General features: G+C 47.8%; 2 protein-coding genes across 2 annotated transcripts; one reads left to right on the plus strand and one right to left on the minus strand.

The window, feature by feature from the left end:
* Nucleotides 1-256: 256 nt before the first annotated feature.
* On the plus strand, nt 257-7503 carry LOC135825381 (LYR motif containing protein 1-like). Its single transcript, XM_065338116.1, has 4 exons — nt 257-629; nt 3576-3636; nt 5643-5674; nt 6403-7503. The coding sequence occupies exons 1-4, from the start codon at nt 402-404 to the stop codon at nt 6505-6507; spliced, it is 426 nt and encodes a 141-aa protein (XP_065194188.1). The 5' UTR covers nt 257-401; the 3' UTR covers nt 6508-7503.
* Nucleotides 7504-8918: 1415 nt separating this feature from the next.
* On the minus strand, nt 8919-25027 carry LOC135825380 (alpha-amylase-like). Its single transcript, XM_065338115.1, has 9 exons — nt 24523-25027; nt 24030-24107; nt 17682-17831; nt 16290-16394; nt 14906-15018; nt 13853-14049; nt 12588-12748; nt 10848-11291; nt 8919-9614 (listed from the first exon to the last, which is right to left on the minus strand). Exons 1-9 carry the CDS (start codon nt 24767-24769, stop codon nt 9109-9111), a joined length of 2001 nt encoding a protein of 666 aa, XP_065194187.1. The 5' UTR covers nt 24770-25027; the 3' UTR covers nt 8919-9108.
* Between the last annotated feature and the right edge of the window lie 591 nt (nt 25028-25618).

Genomic DNA, 25618 nt, shown 5'->3' on the forward strand with positions numbered 1-25618 from the left:
AGGGCGCGTTCGAATTGTCTTCATCAACTGTTCAAACAAATTTTATAAAGAGATTACAGTAGTTGAAGTGTCCCATTACTGCACTGCCATTAGAACGGTTTCTATCATTTTTAGAGATTTTCAGTGGAATTGTCATGGCGCTGATGACGTCCGATCAGATCGACCATCTCCACGCACTACGTGACGTAGCTATTCCAAACTCTTCGAAACTAATCCACCTCTGGCATCGGGTGAGGTTGTGGAGTTTCGAGGAGCTTCGTTTTTCTGAAGAGGCCAATAAGGCCACCTCTTCAGAAAAACGAAGCTCCTCGAAAAGTCAAAGAGTGCCAATTCGAACGCGCCCTAACTTGGCCTAAGAGAATGGCCAATCATGCCATTACATTTTGACGATTTCTGCTGATATGAATGATGGAGTCTTGAGAAGTCGACTAGTAGTAGTGAAGAGCAGTGGAAGAAGTCCAGCAGCAATGTCTCGTAGCCTTGTGTGTGTTCGTCGCCAGGCACTTGGCCTGTATCGATCCCTCCTCCGCACAGCGCAGCATTGGGAGGCGAACGATGTGGAGGACACCGTCAAGGAGCGAAACTACATCAGACATGAAGCTAAAGAGTTGTTTGCAGAAAACAAGCATGTAAGAAGTTCTGGTCATTGATTACAGCTCTGCTTTTTTCGTTGTTGTAAAATGTAGCGTTTGTTTCGAATGGTGAAGGAAGGAAATGTTTATCGAAGGAAATATTTTCGTAAGGCAGCAGCTAGCAGTGCAATAGCTGCTGGTGTATCATTATAGTTTATTCGCTCACTGCACTGAGAGTGAGAGTAATTCAAGGCGCAAGATACTTTAATACTCGGATGGAGAGCCAAGTATTATTTATAAAAAGGACCAAGGAACTACAAATTACAAGTTGGTCCTTTTTACTTGTTATACTTTAATACGATTTCAAATTATTTGTATTTGTAGGGGAGACACTAACAAGAAAGTAAGCAGCAGAAGTGGACGCAGAGCAAGCATTGTGCAGCTAGAGTTCAGTAGCTTATTAATCACCCGAGTTGGGGGATCATGTCATCCATGGCACGGCAGCAAGCCGGGACGATAGCTTGCGCTTACCGCTTGTTGTAGTCCGGATGTAGCATAGACACGCATCGCTCTTTCCACTGACCTGCCACTCGGAAGAAGGAGTCGGGGGCACTAGCCATAGCAGCGGTGGTGGCTGCACCAATGTGGACCGAATGCCCGGAGTAGTTCGACTGGGATGGTACACCGGCCGCAGCGACAAGAGACCATACTGTTACTGTGAATGACTGCCTGGTCAGCTGCTGTCTGTTCGAGAGTACGAACAAGAGTTGCTCCGGTCCCTCGCGACGAGTGACAAATGGGTAGCTAACAATGGCACGGACCGGGCAGTACGGCGGTACAGACGGGCCAATGTCACTAGTAACGCCTTTACCGAATGGGTCCGTCTTGGATGAAAGCAGGAAGAGTTGCAGGCGTCCGTCACCAGGGGAGCTAGTACAGCCCCGTGTGATGCCATTAGTGAATTCAGCACACCGAAGAAATCCAAAGAAGCAGCATGGCGGCTTGGTAGAGCAGCTTGTCATGGCCATTCAGGATACTACTTTTCCGGCGTGCATCCGTCAGGTGTCGTAGGATTGGCATAGTTATAGGAAGGCGATGGGTGAGTACAGCCGTACCATGGCATCGCTGGATGCCCTTCAACACCCTCTTCAGAAGCCACGCATCTACTAAGGGGGCCGGCAAACCCATTCTCAAGGTGGGCTTTATGCACCACACTCGCATACACAGATACAGTTCAGGGCACGCTGATCATAGTTCACGCATGAATGTGTGTCCAGGAACGATGACTCAGGCAGCAAAAGTGAGCTTCCCCAGGAGGGACTCGAGTTGACGCTGGCCGATGCTGCGCTCGCTGATAGTAGCCATGAGTGGCGCCCGGATCTCGGACAGCTTGTCCTCTGGTAGCCGAGCTTCGTGGCGCTCGCAGTCTAGGACAATACCAAGGAAGGTCAATGATGGTGGTGGCCCTTCGAGCTGGGATGGAGCAAAGAGGAGTGCCGAGATACGTGAATGCCCGAAGGGGGATGGTGAGTTGCTGGTTGGCTGCAGCCAAACCAGTGGAGATATCGAGAAAGTCATCGAGGTAATGAAGCTGGTGATCTATAGCAAACTCGTGCTGCATGATCCAGAGAAACACTGCTGAAGCACGATCCGTTGTCTGGAAGAGCACAACAGGGCAAGCAAGATTTGTTTTTCTTTTCCGTAAAATGGGCTGGTGCCATTTGTGATTACGCAGCAAAACAAAGCGCATGACGTCAGTCTTGAATGCAGTACAAAGCAATGCAGTGCAGTGTGTGCGCTAGTTCGGATTGTTGCTAACAAGTACTAGCACAGCTAGTACACCAGAAGTGGACGCAGAGGTGACACACTGGATAAAAAATACGGCATTTCACGTACACCGCCATCACCACCACGTTCCACGAAGCTGCAATTTGAAACACATTTCTATCTCCAAATCTACGTCATCATGGGCAGAGGTTTCTGTTTTGAACAGTAAAAGTCAGCAACTGCGTCTGGAACGTGACCGAGCTCTTCTTTTAGCTTCAGATAATAAAATACAATACAAGTACAAAATGGGCGAAGCTATGACGTGAAGATCAGTGTTTTTGGCATTCCCTTTCTGGTCTCGTGTTGCACATGTGCCGCTTGTAAAAACCTCCCCATTGTCCTGTTGTAACTGCATACAGTACAGCAGTTGTAGATATGCAGACATGCACTGTCCATGTCTTATGCGGGATTCACAGGAGCATTTTTTGCGAAACCGAGAAATCCCCAAATCGCCTCCATCTCGCAGCTCACGCAACTGTCGCAACTGGCCCCGGATGATCGCAGAAGTTGAGCTTGGCCCAACTTTCGCGATGCGACAAGCGACGTGGCGTACGATTTTGACCTTGTCTGCAGCAAAGTTATACAATGATTCAAGAGTTGCTTGTAGATTTGTAAAAGTTTTACCAAGCCACGCGAATACCATGGCGACATACTCGCCTGCATTAAACTGCGCGCCAAATCAGCTAAGCGACGTCACATCACTCACTTCTTCTGTGAATGGTATTTCGCGAGTTCGCATCGCACGCCTCCGTCGCAGATCGCGTCCAATCGCCAAAAAAAGCTTCTGTGAATTCCCCTTAAAAGGCTGGTGTGGTCACCACGTGCTGTGTTGGTGCTGTGCGAGCGCACCGCTCCTGGCGTCGGATCTCAGTTGGCACCACTGTGGTTACGGCACCGATCATCATTCACTGTGACCTGACCTGTACAGTAGATTTACTGTAAAGCAGAAATTTTCGGTGGTGTTATATTTTCGGTAACTTCGGTGCCGAAATATTAACCTAAAATAAAACACGCCAAAAATTTCGCTACTAGTGCACTTACCTGGAAAACGGGTATACTGAAAATTTCCCTCCACCGAACTGCCGATTTTGGAGAATACCGAAAATATTACACCACCGAAAATTCGTTTTACAGTACACGAACTCATGCTGTGTGGTGTTGTGTTGTGTTTTCCAGGAGACGGACCCAGAGCGGGTACAAGCGCTACTGGAGGAGGGGAAGTCCCGGATTCAAATCGGTGAGTGTGGTTATGTGTTCTTTAGCAACATGGAAACACAATCATTGTTCGCCTTTGTGTCTATACCAGGACATACTCTATAAGCGTATCCGAGTGCCGTGTTTCCTCGATTGTAAGTCGCACCCCCATTTCCATGTCCATGTCATTATTGTTTTGATATATTCACTTCAGTAATAAGTCATGCTCGATTCTAAGTCGCATCTCCTTTGATGGCCCTGAAGTTAGTTGTAAAAAAGGTGCGACATAATTAGATTTAGAGAAATACGGTACTCGGACCCAAGTGAGTTTCCGAGCTAATTACTGCGATAGAGGAAATTTTATCTGCCGAATAATTTCGTCCAACTTCAAAGGAAGACATTGCGGTCTGTTTGGTTGAAATTGTTTTGTTGAAAATGTACTGAAAGGCTAGATATGTCGGCATATAGGCCTGCATTAAGTTTGATCCAAAGGTTTTTGGGACCAGAAATGACAAAATTTATTTCCCGACGAATAATTTTGTTACTACGATTTTCTCACTACCGGCCGTCCATAATTGTCCCAATGTACCAAGCAAAAGTAGACCTTACTTCAAAAATAAGTACAGTAAAACCTGTTACTACAGACCACCGTGACTAGCGACCAGCCTGGTACTACAGACCACCGTGACTAGCGACCAGCCTGGTACTACAGACCACCGTGACTAGCGACCAGCCTGGTACTACAGACCACCGTGACTAGCGACCAGCCTGGTACTACAGACCACCGTGACTAGCGACCAGCCTGCTACTAAAGACCACCGTGACTAGCGACCAGCCTGCTACTAAAGACCACCGTGACTAGCGACCAGCCTGGTACTAAAGACCACCGTGACTAGTGACCAGCCTGCTACTAAAGACCACTTCGCCAGGCACGTATGGTCTCACATTCATATGTGGTGGTGCTGTGCAAACCTCTAAGGCCCACCTGCTACTAAAGACCGCTTTCTCTGGCCCCAAGGGGTGGTCGTTAGTCACAGGTTTTACTGTACAGTAAAACCTGTCAAGGCCAGATCTATCATTTTGCCTGAATTTTTGTATGCTTCTATTAGTTACTACCCGTATTTGACAGTTGCCCAGGAACAACGGCTACATAGGCTGTTCAAACGTGCCGCTCGGGCAGTCTGCAAGTCGCCACCGTGGACCAGTACTGCTCCCCTGCTAAATCGAATGCATGTATGTGATCTACAGGTTTCTGTGCACTTGAATATGTTTTGTTTCATCTGGCGATGAGTTTGCATGATGCATGTAGCACCCTATTTCAGTCCTTTTTTGCTGTCGTGCCCTCAACTCGCACTCGAGGAGGCCAAAGCAACTTGCTTGTGGTCCCACCTGCTAGCACTGCTCGTTTTGCTAAGCGCCTAACGCACGCTGGAGCCATTATGCGGAATAGATTGCCACCAGCAGCAAAATGTTCAAATAGGTATTTGGATTTCAAATCTCAAGCCTTGCAGTATATATTATCAGCGACATAGGTTTTCCAATGCTCACTGGATTGATATCTGTTCGTTGCAACCAACCTTTCGTTTTTTCTTTCCTTTCTCTTTTTCTCTTGTATCTACTTTTCCACAATATCATTTAACATTTTATTCACAGTGGGTCCAATGTTATTAGGCATTTTGCCTGTTTTGATTTCCACTATAAATAAAGTATACAACAACAACAACAACAACAACAACAACAACAACAACAACAACAACAACAACAACAACAAGGCGACCACTCGGATAAGGCGACCACCTGTCCAAGAAGACCACTGCAACCAGAACCAAGGGATGCTATTTCCAGTCAAATGACCCTGGATAAGGCGACCACCTGGTATCAGAGACCACATTTTGAAGGTCCGTTGAGCGGTCGTCTCAGACAGGTTTCACTGTACATGTATTTGTGTTGGTGTTCATGATGAGCCTTACCCTCCTCGTTTGTGTTTCTGTGCGTACATGGGTGTGCGCCCGTGTGTTTGTGTGTGTGCGTGTTTTTTCTTCTTTTCAGCTCAGCACTACAACAACCCATACCCGAGACCGGTAAGTTCTACCTCATGCTGTATACCTGGCTGCAGTGATCATTACTGTTCGGCCCACATGTGATCAGCATAGGACCTGAAAGCGATGATGTCATTAGTCATAATAATAATAACTTCTGGATCAAATCAGATCCGCTTTGTCCGTAGCAGAGCACAACAGTATGTGGAGGGTAGGCCCTGCACGTGGCGTGCTGATATGGCTTGTTTACTACTACAAGTGCTGTAAAAGCAGAACTTTTCGCTGCTGTAATATTTTCTGTACTCTCCAAAATCGGCAGTTCGGCGGAGGGAAATTTTCAGTAAACCCGCACCGAAGTTACCGAAAATGAAACACCAACAAAATGTTCTGCTTTTACAGTAGTTAGTGGGTTCCCTGCCGGGTGCAGGACCCAGTCCAGCCTAGGCGGCACTGATGTGTCACCCAACAGCCTACTAGTATCCATACTTGTATTACTACTGCTCCCGAGATGAACTCTCACGGACGAAATAATGTTTTCAGATACGGTATGTGTCATGTTTGCATCGTCTTTGACGGTGGTGCTCCTGTTGCTGGTGGTGGTGATGGTGCTGCTGCTGCTGCTGGTTGCGACGATGGTGCTATCGGTGGTGGTGGGGACCGTTCTTTTGTCCTATACAATGAGCAGCACAATAATCGTATATTGCTGTTTTTCCCCCGCTTGTGTTTTGCTGCTGCTGCCGCTGCTGCTTCTGCTGCTTGGGTGGCTGCAGATGAACCTATCACAGAGGGTGGTCATGAACTCACGTAACAAGGCGGCACAGAAGCGTCTCCACCGCCAGTCCAAGCCAATCTATCTCTACTCATCGGAAGTCTGACGGTTTAAAGTGGCTCTGTTGTACACGCCGGTTACTGGTGATGTCGCTACGGTCTCGATGAGTCAGCGCCGTTCCAATATGCACGGCACCTTTTCTAGACTTAAACTGGGCCCGTTATGCGGGCTGGGCCGCGTGTGCTGGCCTTTCGGCTTGTTACTGTGTGCGTGTGTTCAGTGCAGAACAGAGAGCTAGCACTGTGCAATAGTGCAACAGTGTTTTACCGCGTGTGCATGGTCCACGCATCTCTCCAAACTACCGGACCAGCTACGGGCTGCTGAGCCACTGTGCGATATTGCGACAGTGTTTTTAGGCGTGCACCTGTGGACGCGTATCTCTCCAACTATAGTACTGCCTACTGGACCAGCTACGGACCTTGGACTGCTTATAGTGATCATCATGTGTATGTGCCTGGTAGGCTGAAGCCTTGCTTGCTCAGCATCATTGCTAATGCTTCTTTAAACAGGTGTTACCTCTGCTGCTGCTGCTGTTGCTGCTGCCCCTGCTGCTGCTGCTGCAGCCACTGTTGCTGCTGCTGCTGTTGCTGCTGCTGCCCCTGCTGCTGCTGCTGCAGCCACTGTTGCTGCTGCTGCTGTTGCTGCTGCTGCAGCCACTGTTGCCGCTGCTGCTGCTGCTGCTGCTGCTACTGCTGCAGAGCAACTGAGTAGGTGACTGGTTCTGTCGGAGTTGAGTTCTATATTCTTCTACACGTTCTGATTTGCCCGGAGAGTTCATTTATATCGAGATATCTGCAATGAGATTCGTTCAACACTGCTGTCTATCCATGCACGCACTGTGCACGGCAATTATGTGTGTACAAACTGATTACAGTAATACAGTTATTTCTACGTATTCTCTTACAACAACATACGATACCACGGCAACTGGCGTCGACAGCTGGCAAAGCAATGAAAGATCTATGCAGTGTGGCTGTTGATTGTTCTTGTCTGAACATTGTGGACTAATAAAGTCATGCTGTGTGGCGTGCCACATTTTGTAGGTACAGTTTTGTCTGCCTCGATATGGACCGAGGCATGAACGATGGCATCTCAACGTGCCCCTGACTCTGACTCAGGTTGATTCTAAGGTGTGTAGTCATCACTGCCGGCACATGGCTATCCTCGGTAGCCAAAATGGTACCGTTAACACTTTACTGTAAACGGTGCTGATCAAAGAAATCCAGTCGGGTCAACATGTACGGGGTGTAGGGTGTTGCGAAGCCCTTGACCATAATGCCTTACCTGCCCGCATGGTTCGTTTTATGCGGGCGATATGCAACCTATTTTATAGTTGCTGATAGTGATCAGTAGAGCTTGAATGTTTATGCTGGAAAACCGGTTACAGCTGTATCCGACCGCTAGACTTGGGCGGCTGTGAAACCGTTGCGGTTACAAGCGGTTTTCATGCACATCTGTACAGTCATGTATGATGTAACAGAACATGATGCATGTAAGGCAGCAATGCCACGCGTCACATGATGCATGATTACAGGTCGCTCACACTCGTAGGCAACGGTTTATACTGTCGACTGTAACAAAATCTTTTCACTCACTCGCACGTTTTAAGTTGGAGAAGCGTGCGGCTACAAGTTAAAAGTTGATCCTGGTCATTGGAAAGTTGTAATTGCTTTGTAAAACAAGCCCTAAAACTTCGCAGTGATCAAACAACGTCCTACAATACCATAATAGATAATACAGAGGTGTGTGTGTGGTGTGTGTGCGAGATTAAGCGCGTACTTGTTAGTGCTAGACCTGCGCCTACTGCATCTGCCTCTGAAATAGCCTGTCCCTGTATACATTCACGCGATTACTCCTCTCGCTATCGTATTATCACACCTCTCTCCACCCCAGATATACCAGCGCTGCCTCCTATTCCATTATCGTTGTCTGATGATTGGCTCAGCCATGAAACTCTGAGTCACAACGGAATTAATTTGCCAAGGTTTTCATTGTGTGCCTTTGCATAATAGATAATACTATAAAAGATCATACTTGAAAGACGACACACAATTCCACAATGGAAAGCTGGAGGTCTTGAGGGAGAAAACACTGCATGGCCGTCTAACATAAAAAATGACATTATCAATAGTGTAGTAAAAGCCGATAGTGGAAAGTAATAATGAACGCTGTAAGTTTAAGAGACTTCGGATTCTGTGATAGTGATCTGTAATTCTGTTATTCCGTGCTTCCGTAATTACTACCACTCTCAAGTTAGTAAATATAGTGTATGTGTATTTTGTTTTGGCCAAATATGGCGTAGCAGTAAAGAACGATGAAAAGTCCAGAACAGATTGAAAGGAGGTGCCCACTTGTCCTGTGCACGTTTGCATGCTCGTGCACACATAATACCATGTACCATGTATACGCTCGTCGCAATAGAAGCACGCAAATCTGCAAAAGCCCTGGATGTGCACCCACAGATTTCTCTTTATAGCAACGATAGCAGATCTGATTCTGGATACATAATTATACACACATGTACACACACACGCACCTCAGTATAATAGGATCGTGTCTCTCATTACTATCAGATCGGTAATCATATAAATTCTAAATCAACACTCGATCACCTGGCAATGTGTCCACATGAACCTGTACGCTTATCTCAACTGATAGGCATGTCGTAGTCACTGCGATGATCGCTGCGCGACGCCGAGTGGCCGTGCTGTTGTTTGCGCAGCTGTGTGTACTCGGAGACCTGTGCCTTCGTGTCCACGTCCACGCTCTGGTATTTATCCACCGTGGTCAGCGTCGTGTCGTACTCACTCTCGGAGCCCTCCCCCGCTGTCGCCGAGGCCGACCCTGCTGCCATGACGACGGCTGATGCTGGTCTTGCGTTTTGCGAACGCGGCACCTCGCTGTATCCGCCAGCCTGGTGAGCGGATGGGTTGCTTGTGACGAGGGCTGCCGAAGACGTCTGCATTTCCAATCCAGCATGATGCATGGCATTGCTACCACGGCTACTGCTAGGTGTGAAGCTCTTCGACGCGGTGGAACGTCTCTTGCAGAACAGGAGCAGTATGATGGTACCCAGCACTATCAGGCAGATTGCTGCTCCGATGACTCCGCCCAGGACTGTCGCCGTCAAAAGACTCGAGCTGCTTTCCTCGTCTACGAGTACAGCAGAAATAACCGTGCGCAAACACACGGTGTCACGTGCACACACACACACATACACATACACACACAAATAATTATTATAATATATATACACACCTGCGCAGACATGCCCATCTTGGAAGCGAGGATACCGAACAAGCTACGCTCGTATGTTAGCACAGCAACTTGGGCTGACATTGCATCATTCAACATCTTACAAGGGCGAGTATTGGACCACTACTTTAGCCTGGTATTGCAGCACCGCAAACTGAAGGGGCTTTCCTGGGCAGTGGAGCCCTGTTTTGATTTCTTCTTCTCTTTCCTACTTGGCTTGGAAATGGCTCAAGAGAGTAGAGCAAGAGCTAGGAAGTGAGAAAGAGAAGGAAGACAAAAAGGCACAGAGCTGAGAACATGTGCAAAGGTGGTTAAGGTTTCACTGCAAGATTGGGTTTCGACATAAAGAACACCACGAATGCTGCCGCAGCAAGCACCATGGTCACCAACTTGGCACTACCGTCATAGCAACCACCAGCGCTGCCGCCGCCACCAGCACCCCTAACATCTCCAGCAACTAGCCCTTTCCCAAAGGTGCTCTTTTAATATGCACTTAGTGCTTTTCGCGTTCCTCAAAATATGCTGAAAAAGTGCTCTTTTGCAGTGAAAACAGGCAAAAGTGCTCTTTTTTCAGTGAAGGATAGCCATGATACATGTTCAGATATGAACCCAAGCTGAGAAATGAATACGCACTCTTCCATTTATGGGTCCACGAAAGGCAAAACAGGAAGTTAAGTTTTTAAAAAAACCCATTTTTTACAGCATTCTGTACACCGGGTACAAGCTTCACCAACTAACTTGTTGCCCCTCCCCCCCCCCCCCCCCGAAAATGCGGCGTGCCAAGGCCCATCCAGATCGAGCACTCCGAAACTGTGACCGCATGCATGAGCAAACAGATTTTAGCACTTTTTCAGCTCAAAAAGCTCAAAAAGGGCGATATTCACAAAAAAACTCAATAAAGGGTGAAAGAAACGGGCTTTTCCAAAAGGGCGAAAAAGGGCGCACACCTTTGGGAAAGGGCTACCAGCAACACCAAGGCACCAGCAGCAGCAACACCAGCACCACTGACAACTGCAGCAACACCAGGGCAGCAGCAGCAACACCAGCACCACTGACAACTGCAGCAACACCAGGGCAGCAGCAGCAGCAGCAGCAGCAGCAACACCAGCAACAACAACCGGACATTCTCACCTGAGGTCTGCGTAACTTGCGGAGTCGTGACTTGACCGTCTTGTATACCCCTGGCACTGGTTTGTCCTGGCAAAGCGTGGTCAGTCTGGGACGACATTGTCACAGGGGAGAATGAAGTCGCTGCAGCAGCAGAGCTTGGCCTGGCAGTCGTCGTCTGTGTCGTCAATGGCAGTGTGGTTGGTGCCTCCGTTGTCGGTGGTTGCGTTGTTGATGGCTGCGTTGTTGGCATGTTAGTCGGTATGGTGGTTGGTGTGGTGGTTGGTGTGGTGGTCGGTGTAGTGGTTGGTGTAGTAGTTGGTGTTGTGGTTGGTGTGGTGGTTGGTGTAGTGGTTGGTGTGGTAGTTGGTGTAGTTGTCGGTGTGGTAGTTGGTGTCGTGGTTGGTGTAGTAGTTGGTGTTGTGGTAGGGTATGATACAGGCGGTGGGGAGATGTTGGTGGTATTGGCTGCAGAGAAATTGGATGATACAATACAATCACTAGCACTGTGAACTTCGCTATTCGGCAGCACAAACTATACAGTGAAAATTGTACCGGTATTTGATCAGGTGCGTCAGACACTTATCAGTCACTATGGTATAGGCTGCACACACTTCTCCTTTCGTATCCCGTGAACGAATAACAATACACTGATTTGGGCTCTACATTTTGGAAATGTTCGGCGGAGACCCCCCGGAGGAAGGAATCAACAAGAGAGCTTGGAAGCTCAGGGCCCGACGCTATGCTTTGTTGCCTAGCTCATCGTGCATGTTGTTAGAACTGATGGAAATGTTTTTTTCCTTTGATTAGCTACATCATTGTATTGCAAAAACGTTTCAATGAGTTACTGAAGAAACGTCTTCTGCATAGCTACGGGACCGGCGCCGACTCTGCCGATCACGGGTGTTCTGGAGTCGACGGGATGTCTGGCGTGACGTTTCCTGGGACCGGCGCTGACTCTGCCGATCACGGGCGTTCTGGAGTCGACGGGATGTCTGTCCTGACGTTTCCTGGGACCGGCGCTGACTCTGCCGATCACGGGCGTTCTGGAGTCGACGGGATCTCTCTTCCGACGTTTCCTGTGACCGGCGCTGACTCGCCCGTTCACGCTTATTTTGGAGACGACGGGATCTCTCTTCCAAAGTATGTTTTCGCTGACGCATCCTATCACCTATTCGGCAACTAACGTCCATTCTAATTGCATTTCCTCCTCGTCTCCCTATTTCTTTCCAGAAAATCTCCCTATACATCAGGGAGTCGTATACATAATACGACGTTTGATGGTACGGTACGGTACGGGACAGATACGGGATAGCGCCAGCAAATATTGTGGCCAGCTGTTTGTGACCAGCTGTGTTTGATGGTACGGTACGGTACGGGACAGATACGGGATAGTGCCAGGCGTGACACAAACAAACAAATAAATACATAAACACCAAATTAAAGCTGTGTAAACCCTGGCTAGCGCCAGACGTTACTGAAGTAACGTCTTCTGCATAGCTACGGGAACAATATTGTACTTCAAGTGGCTGACCGCACCACCTCAAGATATCCCCCCCCCCCCCCCACCCCCTGTAGCTTCTGACCTCCTGACCCCAAACTCAAGAAAAATATTCCTGGGTGGATAAAATGGGTGATTCGGGGGGGGGGGGGGGGGGGGCTGAGGTGTGTAGTCTGAGGTATTGTAGCGGCCAAGACCCTAAAGTATGTAGTCAGGATACATGTAGAGACACTGTGCAGTACTGAACAGTACTGGAGACTTACGCGACAGTATGGCATACAGCGTGTCTACACACACAGTTGTAGCTGTCTTGCCAGCCAGTGAGACAGTGGGATAAAGCATGTCAACGTCCTGAGTCCCTCCACCGGTCCTCTCAGCATGCACACCGATTTCTGACGTTCCACACCCCAGTCCAGCTGATAATCTGGCAGGGATACGTTTATAGTAATCATTAATTAACAGAAAAAACAATTGGTAAGAAAGGTGTTCGCTGCCCACACCGGAGCTCGCGCTTTTCCGCCGACATGACTCGACACTTTACTGACTCACGACTGCCATACAGAGCACACGAGAGACAATTGATGCTATAAAAACTTAAGGAAGGAAAGAATAGGTGAAGCTGCATGTGTTGGCAAGTGCTCATTTTCAAGAGGTCAGTCATAACATAAAGAACTGAGAGGGCGGTAAAGAAATCCGATCCGTCTCTAGAAGATTGGGGTTATCAAAATACGGGATCACACATGTATCAATCAATGCACGGACAAATTAAAAGTGTACTGTAAAAGCAGAAATTTTCGGTGGTGTAATATTTTCGGTATTCTCCAAAATCGGCGGTTCGGTAGAGGGAAATTTTCGGTAAAACCCGTTTTCCAGGTAAGTGTACTACTAGTACTACATGTATACAGTATCGGTTGTACCGACATTTTTGGTGCGTTTTATTTTCGGTAAAAATTGTCGGCACCGAAGTTACCGAAAATAAAACACCACCGAAAATTTCTGCTTTTACAGTACATATCCTACTGTTGGTCATCCATTTTCTGTCAGTTATGAGATTCCATTGATGAACGTGAGAAGACAACGTTCTCGAACAAACCATTGCTACTTTGTTGTGTGGCATGAGAGCGGGTTTCATTTCTTTGAAGGCAACATGTAGAGTTCTCTGTATGCTGTAAGTCAACAAGTATTCGGCGCATACCTATTTTCGGCTATTTTCGGCCCGGTCATGTTTGGCAGAAAATTTGTTGTGGTCGAAATTTTGTTTCGCAAGGCTCAGTGTGACAGAGTATACAGGCGGCAGCAGTACAGGCCGACAATTTGATGAAGCCGAAATGGGTTTAGGCTTTTAGCCCTGGGAGGCCAAAATTTGAATGGGCCGAAAATGTGTAGACTTCGAGTATATTGCGTTAGCATGAAACTTAAAGTAGCAGCAAACAAGCCTTGATTGTCCTAATTGTTCTGTTGTGTAGACTTAGAGTATAGAAATCAATCGTCCGTGCTCGAGTACGGCAAAAGACAGTTCGAGACTCACCCCAAACCGCTTGCCACTTGCAATCCTATGAAGTCACCTTCCTCGACGTAGAGTCTCGTGTTAGTAAATCCATGTATACCACTAACACCGGCCGTCTCATTCAGTTCAATGAACTGCGTGTAGAGCGAGGAGTTTGTCTGCACCACACTCGACCCAGCCAGGCGGTAGTGTAAAATGCCAGACACCTGACGCCAGATCTGAGGCAGAAACGTACGCACGCACGCACACGCACACACACACACACACACACACACACACACACGGGTAAACCACCTCATCTATATCTCTCAATCTGACCACGAAATGTGGGAAAGCAGTGATAAAAACAGGCCATCCAACCAGAATTGTATGAGCACTATGTACGGAATGAATGCATTGGATAGGGAGATTCTGCTTCGTTAGAAATGTAGAGCAGTTGCGTGAAGAATGTGTGTGACATAGACACACGACAGCGTTGCATGTTTGGCATCCAGATTTCCACATGTCCTTTCAACAGTCCTGCGGTGGCCTGGCAAGCCATCGGAGTTCCCCATACTGTAAGACCAGATATTGTGTGTGTGTGTGTGTGTGTGTGTGTGTGTGGCCGAGAGGAGGAAGCCCATATCTGAGCAGTCCGGCAGCCGACTATGTAATGCGTGCGGGAGATGGTTCTTGAGTGCTGGCGGGCTAGCTTCGCATAAGTGTCTCTCCAACTCGGCTGCTGAAGTGGCGTCGGTCTCGGCTGTGGCATCGGCAGACTCGGTCCGGAAACAGCGGGTTGCCCTGCCCTGCTGCAGAGCGCATTGTCTCGGCTGCGGTCGCTGCTGCAAGTCATCCCGTGGTTTCGACCTGCATAGCTGTGCTAATTTCCTGTCCAGGAAGTAGAACGGCGTTTCTGGATCCGATGCTGAACTCAGTGCTGTCGACCCCTGCACAGGGGACACGTGACCATTTGATGGCAGTGTTACCAAGGACCAAGGTGTGTGTGTGTGTGTGTGTGTGTGTGTGTGTGTGTGTGTACATGTGTGAATATGTATATACACGTGTAGAGGGAGAGTATAGGTTTTCACTTACTGTGATCTGCAGTACGGAAGCGCTGGCAGTTCTCAAGTACAGACCAGTCAGCACACTACTGTTGCATGTCACATTCAGGCTGGGAAAGAGCAGGTATGTCAGATGTGCGTTATCTGCAAACCATTACAACGACACCGCGTACACAAACACACACATACACTCACACACGCACACATATGCGCACACACGCACACACACACACACACACACTCTTGCATACACACACACACACACACACACATGCGTGTACACACACACACACACTCACACATACACACACACACATGCGTGCACACACACACACACACACACACACACACACACACACACATGCATGCACACACACACACATGCGTGCACACACACACACACACACACACACACACATACACTACTACTACTACTATGATACAGCTACCCTAAACGGGTCACGCCGCCCTCCACCCAAGCATGAGCACTATGAGGGGCAGTGGCAAATAAATAGAATCAGCTAGCAGAACTGGCAAAACAGATGAAACAATGGAGCAGAACGGACGACTGCTGTACTGTAACAACAACCTGACAGCTACAGTGCCAACGACTGAAAATGAACAGGAAGGAAAAAAAAATTCAAAATTTCACGTCACGAAAAAACACTGTCCACGAAAGAATCCACCAAGCAAAAGGAGTGTGGGCATCCGAAATCCCACCAGGACTCCACTAGCAGTTCTTCCACGTTGACGATGTAAGCGGCAGGGCAAGGCCTCACAAATCCGACAGACTTCCACAACGCTTGACCAGTGCACTCATGACGACGAAAGATTGAAGTTTCAATTCCCACCATTCCGCCATTGGGACCTTCCTCTCCGCACTCGCTCGTCCACTCCACTGAAAACAACGAGTTGTTCCAGCACTCCACCAGCCAATCCGCAATTCCCACCACTGCATTCTTCGAGCTTGGATTCTTCACAGCACTCGAGGGACAGCTACTCCACTGCGAGTGGTGGACCACGGCCGACGCAGCAGTGACAATATCAAAGTAAATTGTCCTGCAAGCTACATCGCGATTCCGCGCTCCAATCATGCAGCACTACCTTGGCAGTGTGCGAGGGTGCTCCAGGGTCGACTCTGGCTACGCCAGAGTCGCCCTGGGCAGGCAGAAAACTTGGGAGAAAGCCAAGAACACGGAGCTCAGAAAGTGTAACCTGCTCCCAAGGAGCACAAAACAAACACACACACACACATAGACACACACACACAGAAGATTGCTACATTAGGGCCGGTACATCCGCAAGGTGACTGTTCTCCTCTGAATTGCCAATACATGTTGAAAAGCAATGAATCTTGAATTCAAGGGCAGCATTTTGCCATGAATTTCCACAAATGCTGACATGAACTCACGTACATGTGACAAACTTAGCTGCTAACACACTCTTCAGGTCCTTGGTTGCAAGCCTTATCCTGCTCTCGCTAGATGTTCCGATCAGCTGAGCGCAACCATTCGATGACACTGTGCGGTGGGACACGCAAACAAATAATACATATTAACTATTATGGATATTAGCAGGGGCATTGGGACCAGTGTGTCAGGTGTGGCCAAACACGCATCAACAATTTCATGTAGGGGACTTTAAAGCAAACCAATAAGGCTCTTTGGACCCAATTTTCCCATTTGTTCCCCGTGGGAGGGCCCCCGGGCCCCCACCTCTTCATAGCCAAACCAAATATCGAATACCCTCCGACGCCCCTGATGCTAGTCATTAGTTCCAGGGATTGGGAATGGTAAAGTCTTTAAAAGAAGAAAATTAACCATCAGTACCAGGACTCAAACCAGGGAGGGACCTTCACTATAGGCCAGCGATGCTCTGAAAGCTGAGCTATGGGGTAGCCGTCATCATCCCAGCAGAGGCTGTTCAACATCACAGCTCAGAATTCTGGGTGTCACTTCCCACGGTGGCACTGTCACAAACACAAGCAACGCCCGTGTGGATGAGGTTTTCAATTTTTCAGCCGCATTACTATAGCTCGTCCGAGTATAACATTTCGATACCAAGGGTCAGGAAAATTATGGGTTAGTCCTTAGTATGCATGTGTGTGAGAGGCGTGCATGCAAACACTGCTCAAGAGATCAAGTAACTACGTTCGGTGCACAGTTTTTCAGAGTTAGCGCACGCAAGATTTAAGTGTACTAGCACCTCAGGTAGCCACCGGCATACCATGCACCACCGCTACAACTGCCAAGGCATTAGCAGAGACACCAGTAGCAGCACCACCACCAGCAGCAGCAGCATCAGTGGCAGAAGCATCGGCAGCAGTAACAGTCGCAACACCAGCAGCAGCAGCGGAAGCAGAAACCGTCAGCAGAATGGGCTGCAACAGTTCTATCAGCAAGAACAAGAGCAGCAGTACAAGCTGTAACAACATGAACATGATCAGCAACATCACGTCATCAGTAGCTGCCGCTGGCACAATCCCAGTATCACTACCATAAAGTACCGCCAGAGCGTCCAGTCTCGCGAGAGCGCCTCACCTTGATTTTACAGCCAGGGAAAGGAAAATCGCACGACAGTGTGCAACGAAGTTTGTACGGCGTGAGAACCTTAGTGTACTAAGGTCACACTTAGCAGGTTTTTGTGTGGAGCTCGTGTTCGCTTGAAGGTACGGATTGACTGCAAAACGTGCAATATGTGTACAGGTTCATGTCGTATGACCTACAGACAGCAGATCACCTCCACAATGCGACCACGAAAGGACGAGATGGTGGGGCGCTCTGGCGGTACTTTACGGTATAACTAACCTGCACAGTGTCCAGGTGTCTTGGTAGTAGCCTCATCACATACGCATAGTGGAGTAAGCTGACCTTCAACACACTGGTACCCTGTACTGTTGCACACTTGCCCTGTACACTGTTTTATGTGAACGCATTGACCACTGGATGGATAGAAGCCTAGTATTGACAACACACACGAACACACACACACACACACACACACACACACACACACACAATAACACACATACACACACACACACACGTACACACACAATCAAAGGGGAACACCATTAGTACGTACAAATGCAGGTCGGTTAACGAGACAGGGGCGTAGCAGCCGGTCCGGCCGGTCCGGCTTTGGCCGGACCATTTTTTTGCCTGACCACGGCCAAAAATGCCCAGAATGCAGGGATTTGCACCCTATTTTCAAATTTTGCACGGGGACACATCCGCCCTCTCCCCCCCCCCCCCCCCCCCCCACCTCCTGCCACACCACCTCCAACGGTGTTAGCGAATTGACAGCTCTTACATTGTACACTCACACGCCTTAATGACAGTACTACCGGGTGCTGAAAAACTGGATGAATCAGCCTCATAGCCTAGGCCGGTCTTATTTTTGTGCGCGAAAGTCATTGCACGGTTTAACCACCGTATTGTATACACTGGTATGTTCTGCTTGGTGGACGTCTAGCCTGTTCGTTCTTCAGCACCAGGCACTACTTTACTTAGTAGTATTTATTTTATTTACCACCGGATGCCTCAACAGTGATATGCACAGCTCTTAAGAGGGCCGATAACGGGATAAGTGAAAAGGAAAAGAAAAGGAAAAAAGAAGAAGAAAAGTAGATGTGGACAGCGAGCATCACAAACATAACCTTCATGTCACATACCGTGAACTTGGCTAATAACGACTGCGGATACAACCACAACTCGCTGATAACGACTGCGGATATAACGACTGCGGATACAACGACAACTCGCTGATAACGACTGCGGATATAACGAATGCGGATACAACGACAACTCGCTAATAACGACTGCGGATATAACGACAACTCGCTGATAACGACTGCGGATATAAAGACTGCGGATATAACGACAACTCGCTGATAACGACTGCGGATATAACGACAACTCGCTGATAACGACTGCGAATATAACGACTGCGGATACAACGACAACTCGCTGCTAACGACTGCGGATATAACGACTGCGGTTACAACGACAACTCGCTAATAACGACTGCGGATATAACGACTGCGGATACAACGACAACTCGCTAATAACGACTGCGGATATAACGACTGCGGATACAACGACAACTCGCTGATAACGACTGCGGATATAACGACTGCGGATACAACGACAACTCGCTAATAACGACTGCGGATATAACGACTGCGGATATAACGACTGCGGATACAACGATAACTCGCTGATAACGACTGCGGATATAACGACTGCGGATACAACGACAACTCGCTAATAACGACTGCGGATATAACGACTGCGGATACAACGACAACGCGCTGATAACGACTGCGGATATTACGACTGCGGATACAACGACAACTCGCTAATAACGACTGCGGATATAACGACTGCGGACACAACGACAACTCGCTGATAACGACTGCGGATATAACGACTGCGGATACAACGACAACTCGCTGATAACGACTGCGGATACAACGACAACTCGCTGATAACGACTGCGGATATAACGACTGCGGATACAACGACAACTCGCTAATAACGACTGCGGATATAACGACTGCGGATATAACGACTGCGGATACAACGACAACTCGCTGATAACGACTGCGGATATAACGACTGCGGATATAACGACTGCGGACACAACGACAACTCGCTGATAACGACTGCGGATATAACGACTGCGGATACAACGACAACTCGCTGGTAACGACTGCGGATATAACGACTGCGGATACAACGACAACTCGCTAATATTGACTGCGGATATAACGACTGCGGATATAACGACTGCGGATACAACGACAACTCGCTGATAACGACTGCAGATATAACGACTGCGGATACAACGACAACTCGTTAATAAGGACTGCGGATATAACGACTGCGGATATAACGACTGCGGATACAACGACAACTCGCTGATAACGACTGCGGATATAACGACTGCGGATACAACGACAACTCGCTAATAACGACTGCGGATATAACGACTTCGGATATAACGACTGCGGATACAACGACAACTCGCTGATAACGACTGCGGATATAACGACTGCGGATACGACAACTCGCTAATAACGACTGCGGATATAACGACTGCGGATATAACGACTGCGGATACAACGACAACTCGCTGATTACGACTGCGGATATAACGACTGCGGATACAACGACAACTCGCTGATAACGACTGCGGATATAACGACTGCGGAAACAACGACAACTCGCTGATAACGACTGCGGATATAACGACTGCGGATAGAACGACAACTCGCTAATAACGACTGCGGATATAACGACTGCGGATATAACGACTGCGGAAACAACGACAACTCGCTGATAACGACTGCGGATATAACGAATGCGGATAGAACGACAACTCGCTAATAACGACTGCGGATATAACGACTGCGGATATAACGACTGCGGATACAACGACAACTCGCTGATAACGACTGCGGATATAACGACTGCGGATACAACGACAACTCGCTAATAACGACTGCGGATATAACGACTGCGGATACAACGACAACTCGCTGATAACGACTGCGGATATAACGACTGCGGATACAACGACAACTCGCTAATAACGACTGCGGATATAACGACTGCGGATACAACGACAACTCGCTAATAACGACTGCGGATATAACGACTGCGGATATAACGACTGCGGACACAACGACAACTCGCTGATAACGACTGCGGATACAACGACAACTCGCTGATAACGACTGCGGATATAACGACTGCGGATACAACGACAACTCGCTGATAACGACTGCGGATATAACGACTGCGGATACAACGACAACTCGCTAATAACGACTGCGGATATAACGACTGCGGATATAACGACTGCGGATACAACGACAACTCGCTGATAACGACTGCGGATATAACGACTGCGGATACAACGACAACTCGCTAATAACGACTGCGGATATAACGACTGCGGATATAACGACTGCGGATATAACGACTGCGGATATAACGACTGCGGATACAACGACAACTCGCTGATAACGACTGCGGATATAACGACTGCGAATACAACGACAACTCGCTAATAACGACTGCGGATATAACGACTGCGGATATAACGACTGCGGATACAACGACAACTCGCTGATAACGACTGCGGATATAACGACTGCGGATACAACGACAACTCGCTAAAAACGACTGCGGATATAACGACTGCGGATATAACGACTGCGGATATAATGACTGCGGATATAACGACTGCGGATACAACGACAACTCGCTGATAACGACTGCGGATATAACGACTGCGAATACAACGACAACTCGCTAATAACGACTGCGGATATAACGACTGCGGATAGAACGACTGCGGATACAACGACAACTCGCTGATAACGACTGCGGATATAACGACTGCGGATACAACGAAAATTCGCAAATAACGACTGCGGTTATAACGACAATCCGTGAATAACGACAGAATTTCCATGCCCAGAGCAAAGTCCCATCTACCTGTATACATATATTGAGACTTCGGGTATAACGACACTTTTCTGCTGCCCCGCCGAGTGCCGTTATACGCAAAGTTGACGGTAGTCCCACACTAAATACAAGTCTGTACATAGGTAAGCACTGGTTACTGGCTTAACGTTATACTGCATGAGCGGTCAAGTGGACTGGATTACTGACCTGATGCTGCTTACCTAAGTAGGTACCGGTACATATTATGTAATAATATTATTATGCTGTTCAGTGTTGTGGGTTTAGTTTTGCCTTTTGCTTTTGTGTGAATGAAGTTGAAGACACCAATGCAGCTGTACTTATGGTTGATAAATATGGTGGCAAACACACACCTGGCAATATGGCGGTAAACACACGCCTGCCCACACACGCTCTCTAGGCCGCAAAGTTATTCTGGCACAGAGCTCTCCTTCTCACCGCCACCACCATCAGTTCACGCCTGGCGCCTGGTAGATGCATGGCTGGTGGTATCCGACATAGCATATAGCTTTTTCTTCTTCTTTTTTTTTTTAGAACTTTGAGTTGAAATTTTGTGGAACGCCTATGAAAGTATGTACAAAGTGTTTCCTTTGCCCGTACGAGAGGCTGTACAGTACATAGATGAGCAGCATGACTAGCAACAGAGCATCAACAAAACAGGCAGAATCATGCTTTGCTCGTACAGTCCTTTTTTTCATGTGTGAACCCAAGATGGCTATGCAAATTCAGTTATCCAGAATATCCATTTATGGAACAACACCCGGCTCCTGGGGTGCCAGATAACTGACACACAATTGTACTTCGAAGTACAGTAGGTATCGGTTATAGCGTGGGTGTTTGAAAAACGACTTTCTATTCTTATTTCCGATATTTCTTACGATAAATCAAGTGTGACATATCATATGATGCATGCGCAGAGGCAGGAAGATCATCTTACATGCACGGTAGTGCTATTGTGCATGCAGCTGGTCACAGTCACATAGGCCATACAGGCGCGTACGCAGGGTCACGTCTAGGGGGGTTTCCAACCGAATCGCAAACAATTGCTCGTTCTTACCCTTTCTAAAGAGCCCTACGAATTTGTCAGAATTATGCATTTTTTCGTGTTCTTTGGATCATAACTTCAGTTCTACTCACTCAATCTTCATTATCTTGGGCTTCCTGGAAGTGGAAAGGTACCAGGGAGAGAATGAGATCGACCATGATACTCCAGGACACAGTACAGTCATATACATATCCAGCGCTTTGGCTAGCCATAGCGCTGGATATGTATATGACTGTACTGTGTCCTGGCCAAAAGCCCCAACGCGTCCTGCTCCAGCGATTTCGTTTTTCTTGATCGCAGAGTTTCGATTTTTTTGGCTGTGTTCTCTTGAAAATATCACAAGTGAAGCCCCTGCAAAATTGAGCAAGTCAGCGCGACGAAAAGTCCCAAATTCTGGATACTCCAGTCGCACTGCGCACTTTTCAAAATGGAAAATCGCGGCTCAACTTACGAATGATTTATCTCAGGAGACATTGCTCGCAGCGCGTCGAAAATTGTTTCAACGGACAGCTGAGAGTTTTCTATTTGACGTGGATATTTGGATCGTTGGATTTGAGCGAGATTTGACTGAGTTGCAATCTGTTGAAGTTTTGCATTCTTGCCAGATCGATCGTGGGCCCTACCAAAAATGCCCCAAAACGTTGCTCGTTTGGAACATTTGGGGGGTTTCCGGGCAACGGGAAACCCCCCCTGCGTACGCGCCTGCCATAGGTTTACCATGTGGCTATCCAACCTGAGTTACATGACCACAACAGTTGAGCCTGCAGCACTACAACGCAACGCGAGTCAGATCAGAACTGCATTGGACAGATGTTATTACTACAGGCGATACACTTTGTACTAATCTGGCATGTTTCGCTACACAAAGTCCATTCTTAGGACCGATATATTCTACTATGCGATAAAATTGCTTGTAAGAATAAAAGTGCACTTGAAACCCATGTTGTGATTATGAAAACATGAGACTTCATTCTTGTAGGCGGTATATTCTTTTACACGACCACGCTATAACCGATACACACTGTACTCTGATAAGACTGTCATTGGCTTAGAACAGACATGCTCTGGGGCACGGGTGTATCATTCCACAGTGAAGTGAACAAATGAATAAGTGAAGTGTGCGTTCGGATAAAAAGCACCTCAGATATTATGAACACATTTCAGGCAGGTACACACGGGAGTACATATTAGCGAGAGTGCATAACCCCCCAGAGTGTGCAACGCCTGATCCAGCTCTGTGTAGGGTCTTGGTCGAGCGTAATCGGATCTTTGCGTCATAATACCGTACACATTTGAGGGGAACCCAGAGAGTCGCGGGTACTCTCGGATCAACAACGGTGCCCTGCCTCGAGACCGGCCTTGCGCCGGTGTACCGGTGTGGAGTGTACGGATGACATCAGAAGATCCGATTATGCTCGACGAAGACCCTATGCAGAGCTGGATCAGGTGTTGCACACTCTGGGGGGTTATTATACTCTTGATATTAGGGTACCTGCCCAGAGGCTGTCCTCCCCATTGAGAGGTGCCAAGGTATGATTGCCATTATGGAAGGTCTGCATACGAGAGGTTTTACCGTAATAATGTGACTTCGATTGATTGAATAATAATCAACTTACCGGGAGCACATTGGCGACAAGCAAAGCTGCCAGCTGTATCCTGGCATACAGTGATAGTGATGTTGCAAGTGTGAGTATCTGCAAGGTGTATGATAGGCACACACGACCAACAGGAATACACACCAGTACGCCAGCATCAACAGCACACGTACATGTACACGATAGGAGAAAGAAAGCTGTGTACGTGTATGTGTGTGCCTGTGTGTGTGCATGTCCATGTGTGCACGTGTGTGTGCGTGTGTGTGTGTGTGTGTGGAAGGAGTGAAAGTCTCTGAAAGACTCTACCCTTTGTACGGTTATAGTAAATGGCGACACTGATTATGGACGGCCTCTTACCGCTAGTTGGCTTATCCAAGTATGTCTGAGAGAAGCATTGAATAACTGACTGTCTGTGTAATCTGGATAAATGAAGTAGGGCCATACGGGTCCGGGGACAATTGACAAAACATCGACTATGATGCATCGATGGTCTTGTCTGAATGACTTGCCTTACCTTGAAGGCATTCATCAATGTTTTCACATTGCCATGTACCGGTCGAGTTGACCGCCTCGTAGCCACTGGCACAAACGCAAGTGCCGTGGATCGCGAAGGAGGTGCATGGGATGGCTGCGAACTGCTGCCCTCGACAAGCCGGCGGCAGTACCGCGCCCAGAACAGCTATTAGCGATATCAGCGTGATCGCGAGCAACCGCGACTTACCAACCACCGAGCCAGACCTAGAAGTGAGGCTGGGGCTCATGTTTCTCAGTTTCTGCTGTCGAGGCCCAATGGCAACGGGAATGATTGTTTTCTACTACGAAAACGATGGGGAGGATTGTTCAGAATGGACAGCAGGAATCATGCCCTTTGCGGGACGAACTCCAGGATATAGTTCTGGATTCGAGCATCCCCCTAGACTACTATGAAAGAGGCAACATTAGTTCTGACTCTGGCCATCGATGAACTTTTTTCCATTCCAGAAACAACTCCTGTCCAGACAAACAGTCGACCTGCATTCTTATTCGCCACTAGAAGTGCAAGAAACGGAGATATTTTGTCAGTTTGAAGTTTGTAGATCTACAGCATTGTGGGAAGCCACAATGCATGTCTACACTTGACATGGTGTCCCATGTCGATGAACGTCACTTGTCAGTCCTAGGACTCCTAATCCTATAATTATTGGCCTAGACCACCTGCATCATCTACTAGTACAATGTATATCGGCGTGGTCTGCGATTCGTACAATCCAAGTATCAGATTGTATTGAAAATCTCACCGGGAAATGGAAAGAATTGAAAAGAATCCAGAAGGTACAATGAAGAAGAAGGGGATGAGCTTGCACACGCACATGAACATCTGCACAGGATACGACAAAACTTGTAAAAAGGAAGCAAAGAATGCGAAGTATCAAAGAACTAACTTACTTTATTGAAAATCCATGATTATGTGATCGGAAAGATGATTGAAGAAAAATCGAAAGTCAAACCCAGGCAATTATTAGCAGTCACTACTATCAAAGCAGATCATTATTTACCATAGCGCAACTTGGAAAGCCGGCTAAAATTCCAGACCATCCCATAGTAGGTCGATATTAACCGAAAGAATGCGA

The sequence above is a fragment of the Sycon ciliatum genome, chromosome 9 (assembly GCF_964019385.1).
Source record: "Sycon ciliatum chromosome 9, ocSycCili1.1, whole genome shotgun sequence".
Lineage (NCBI taxonomy): Eukaryota > Metazoa > Porifera > Calcarea > Leucosolenida > Sycettidae > Sycon > Sycon ciliatum.

Excerpts from the sequence above, each read along its gene's own strand:
- LOC135825381 (XM_065338116.1), top strand. The coding sequence starts at position 402 with ATGAATGATGGAGTCTTGAGAAGTCGACTAGTAGTAGTGAAGAGCAGT. Across the intron at positions 630-3,575 it reads TGTTTGCAGAAAACAAGCAT|GAGACGGACCCAGAGCGGGT; the intron begins GTAAGAAGTTCT and ends TGTGTTTTCCAG. Across the intron at positions 5,675-6,402 it reads ACAACCCATACCCGAGACCG|ATGAACCTATCACAGAGGGT; the intron begins GTAAGTTCTACC and ends GGGTGGCTGCAG.
- LOC135825380 (XM_065338115.1), bottom strand. The coding sequence starts at position 24,769 with ATGAGCCCCAGCCTCACTTCTAGGTCTGGCTCGGTGGTTGGTAAGTCG. Across the intron at positions 24,108-24,522 it reads CATTGATGAATGCCTTCAAG|ATACTCACACTTGCAACATC; the intron begins GTAAGGCAAGTC and ends TACACCTTGCAG. Across the intron at positions 17,832-24,029 it reads TTGTCGCCAATGTGCTCCCG|GCTTCTATCCATCCAGTGGT; the intron begins GTAAGTTGATTA and ends TGTCAATACTAG.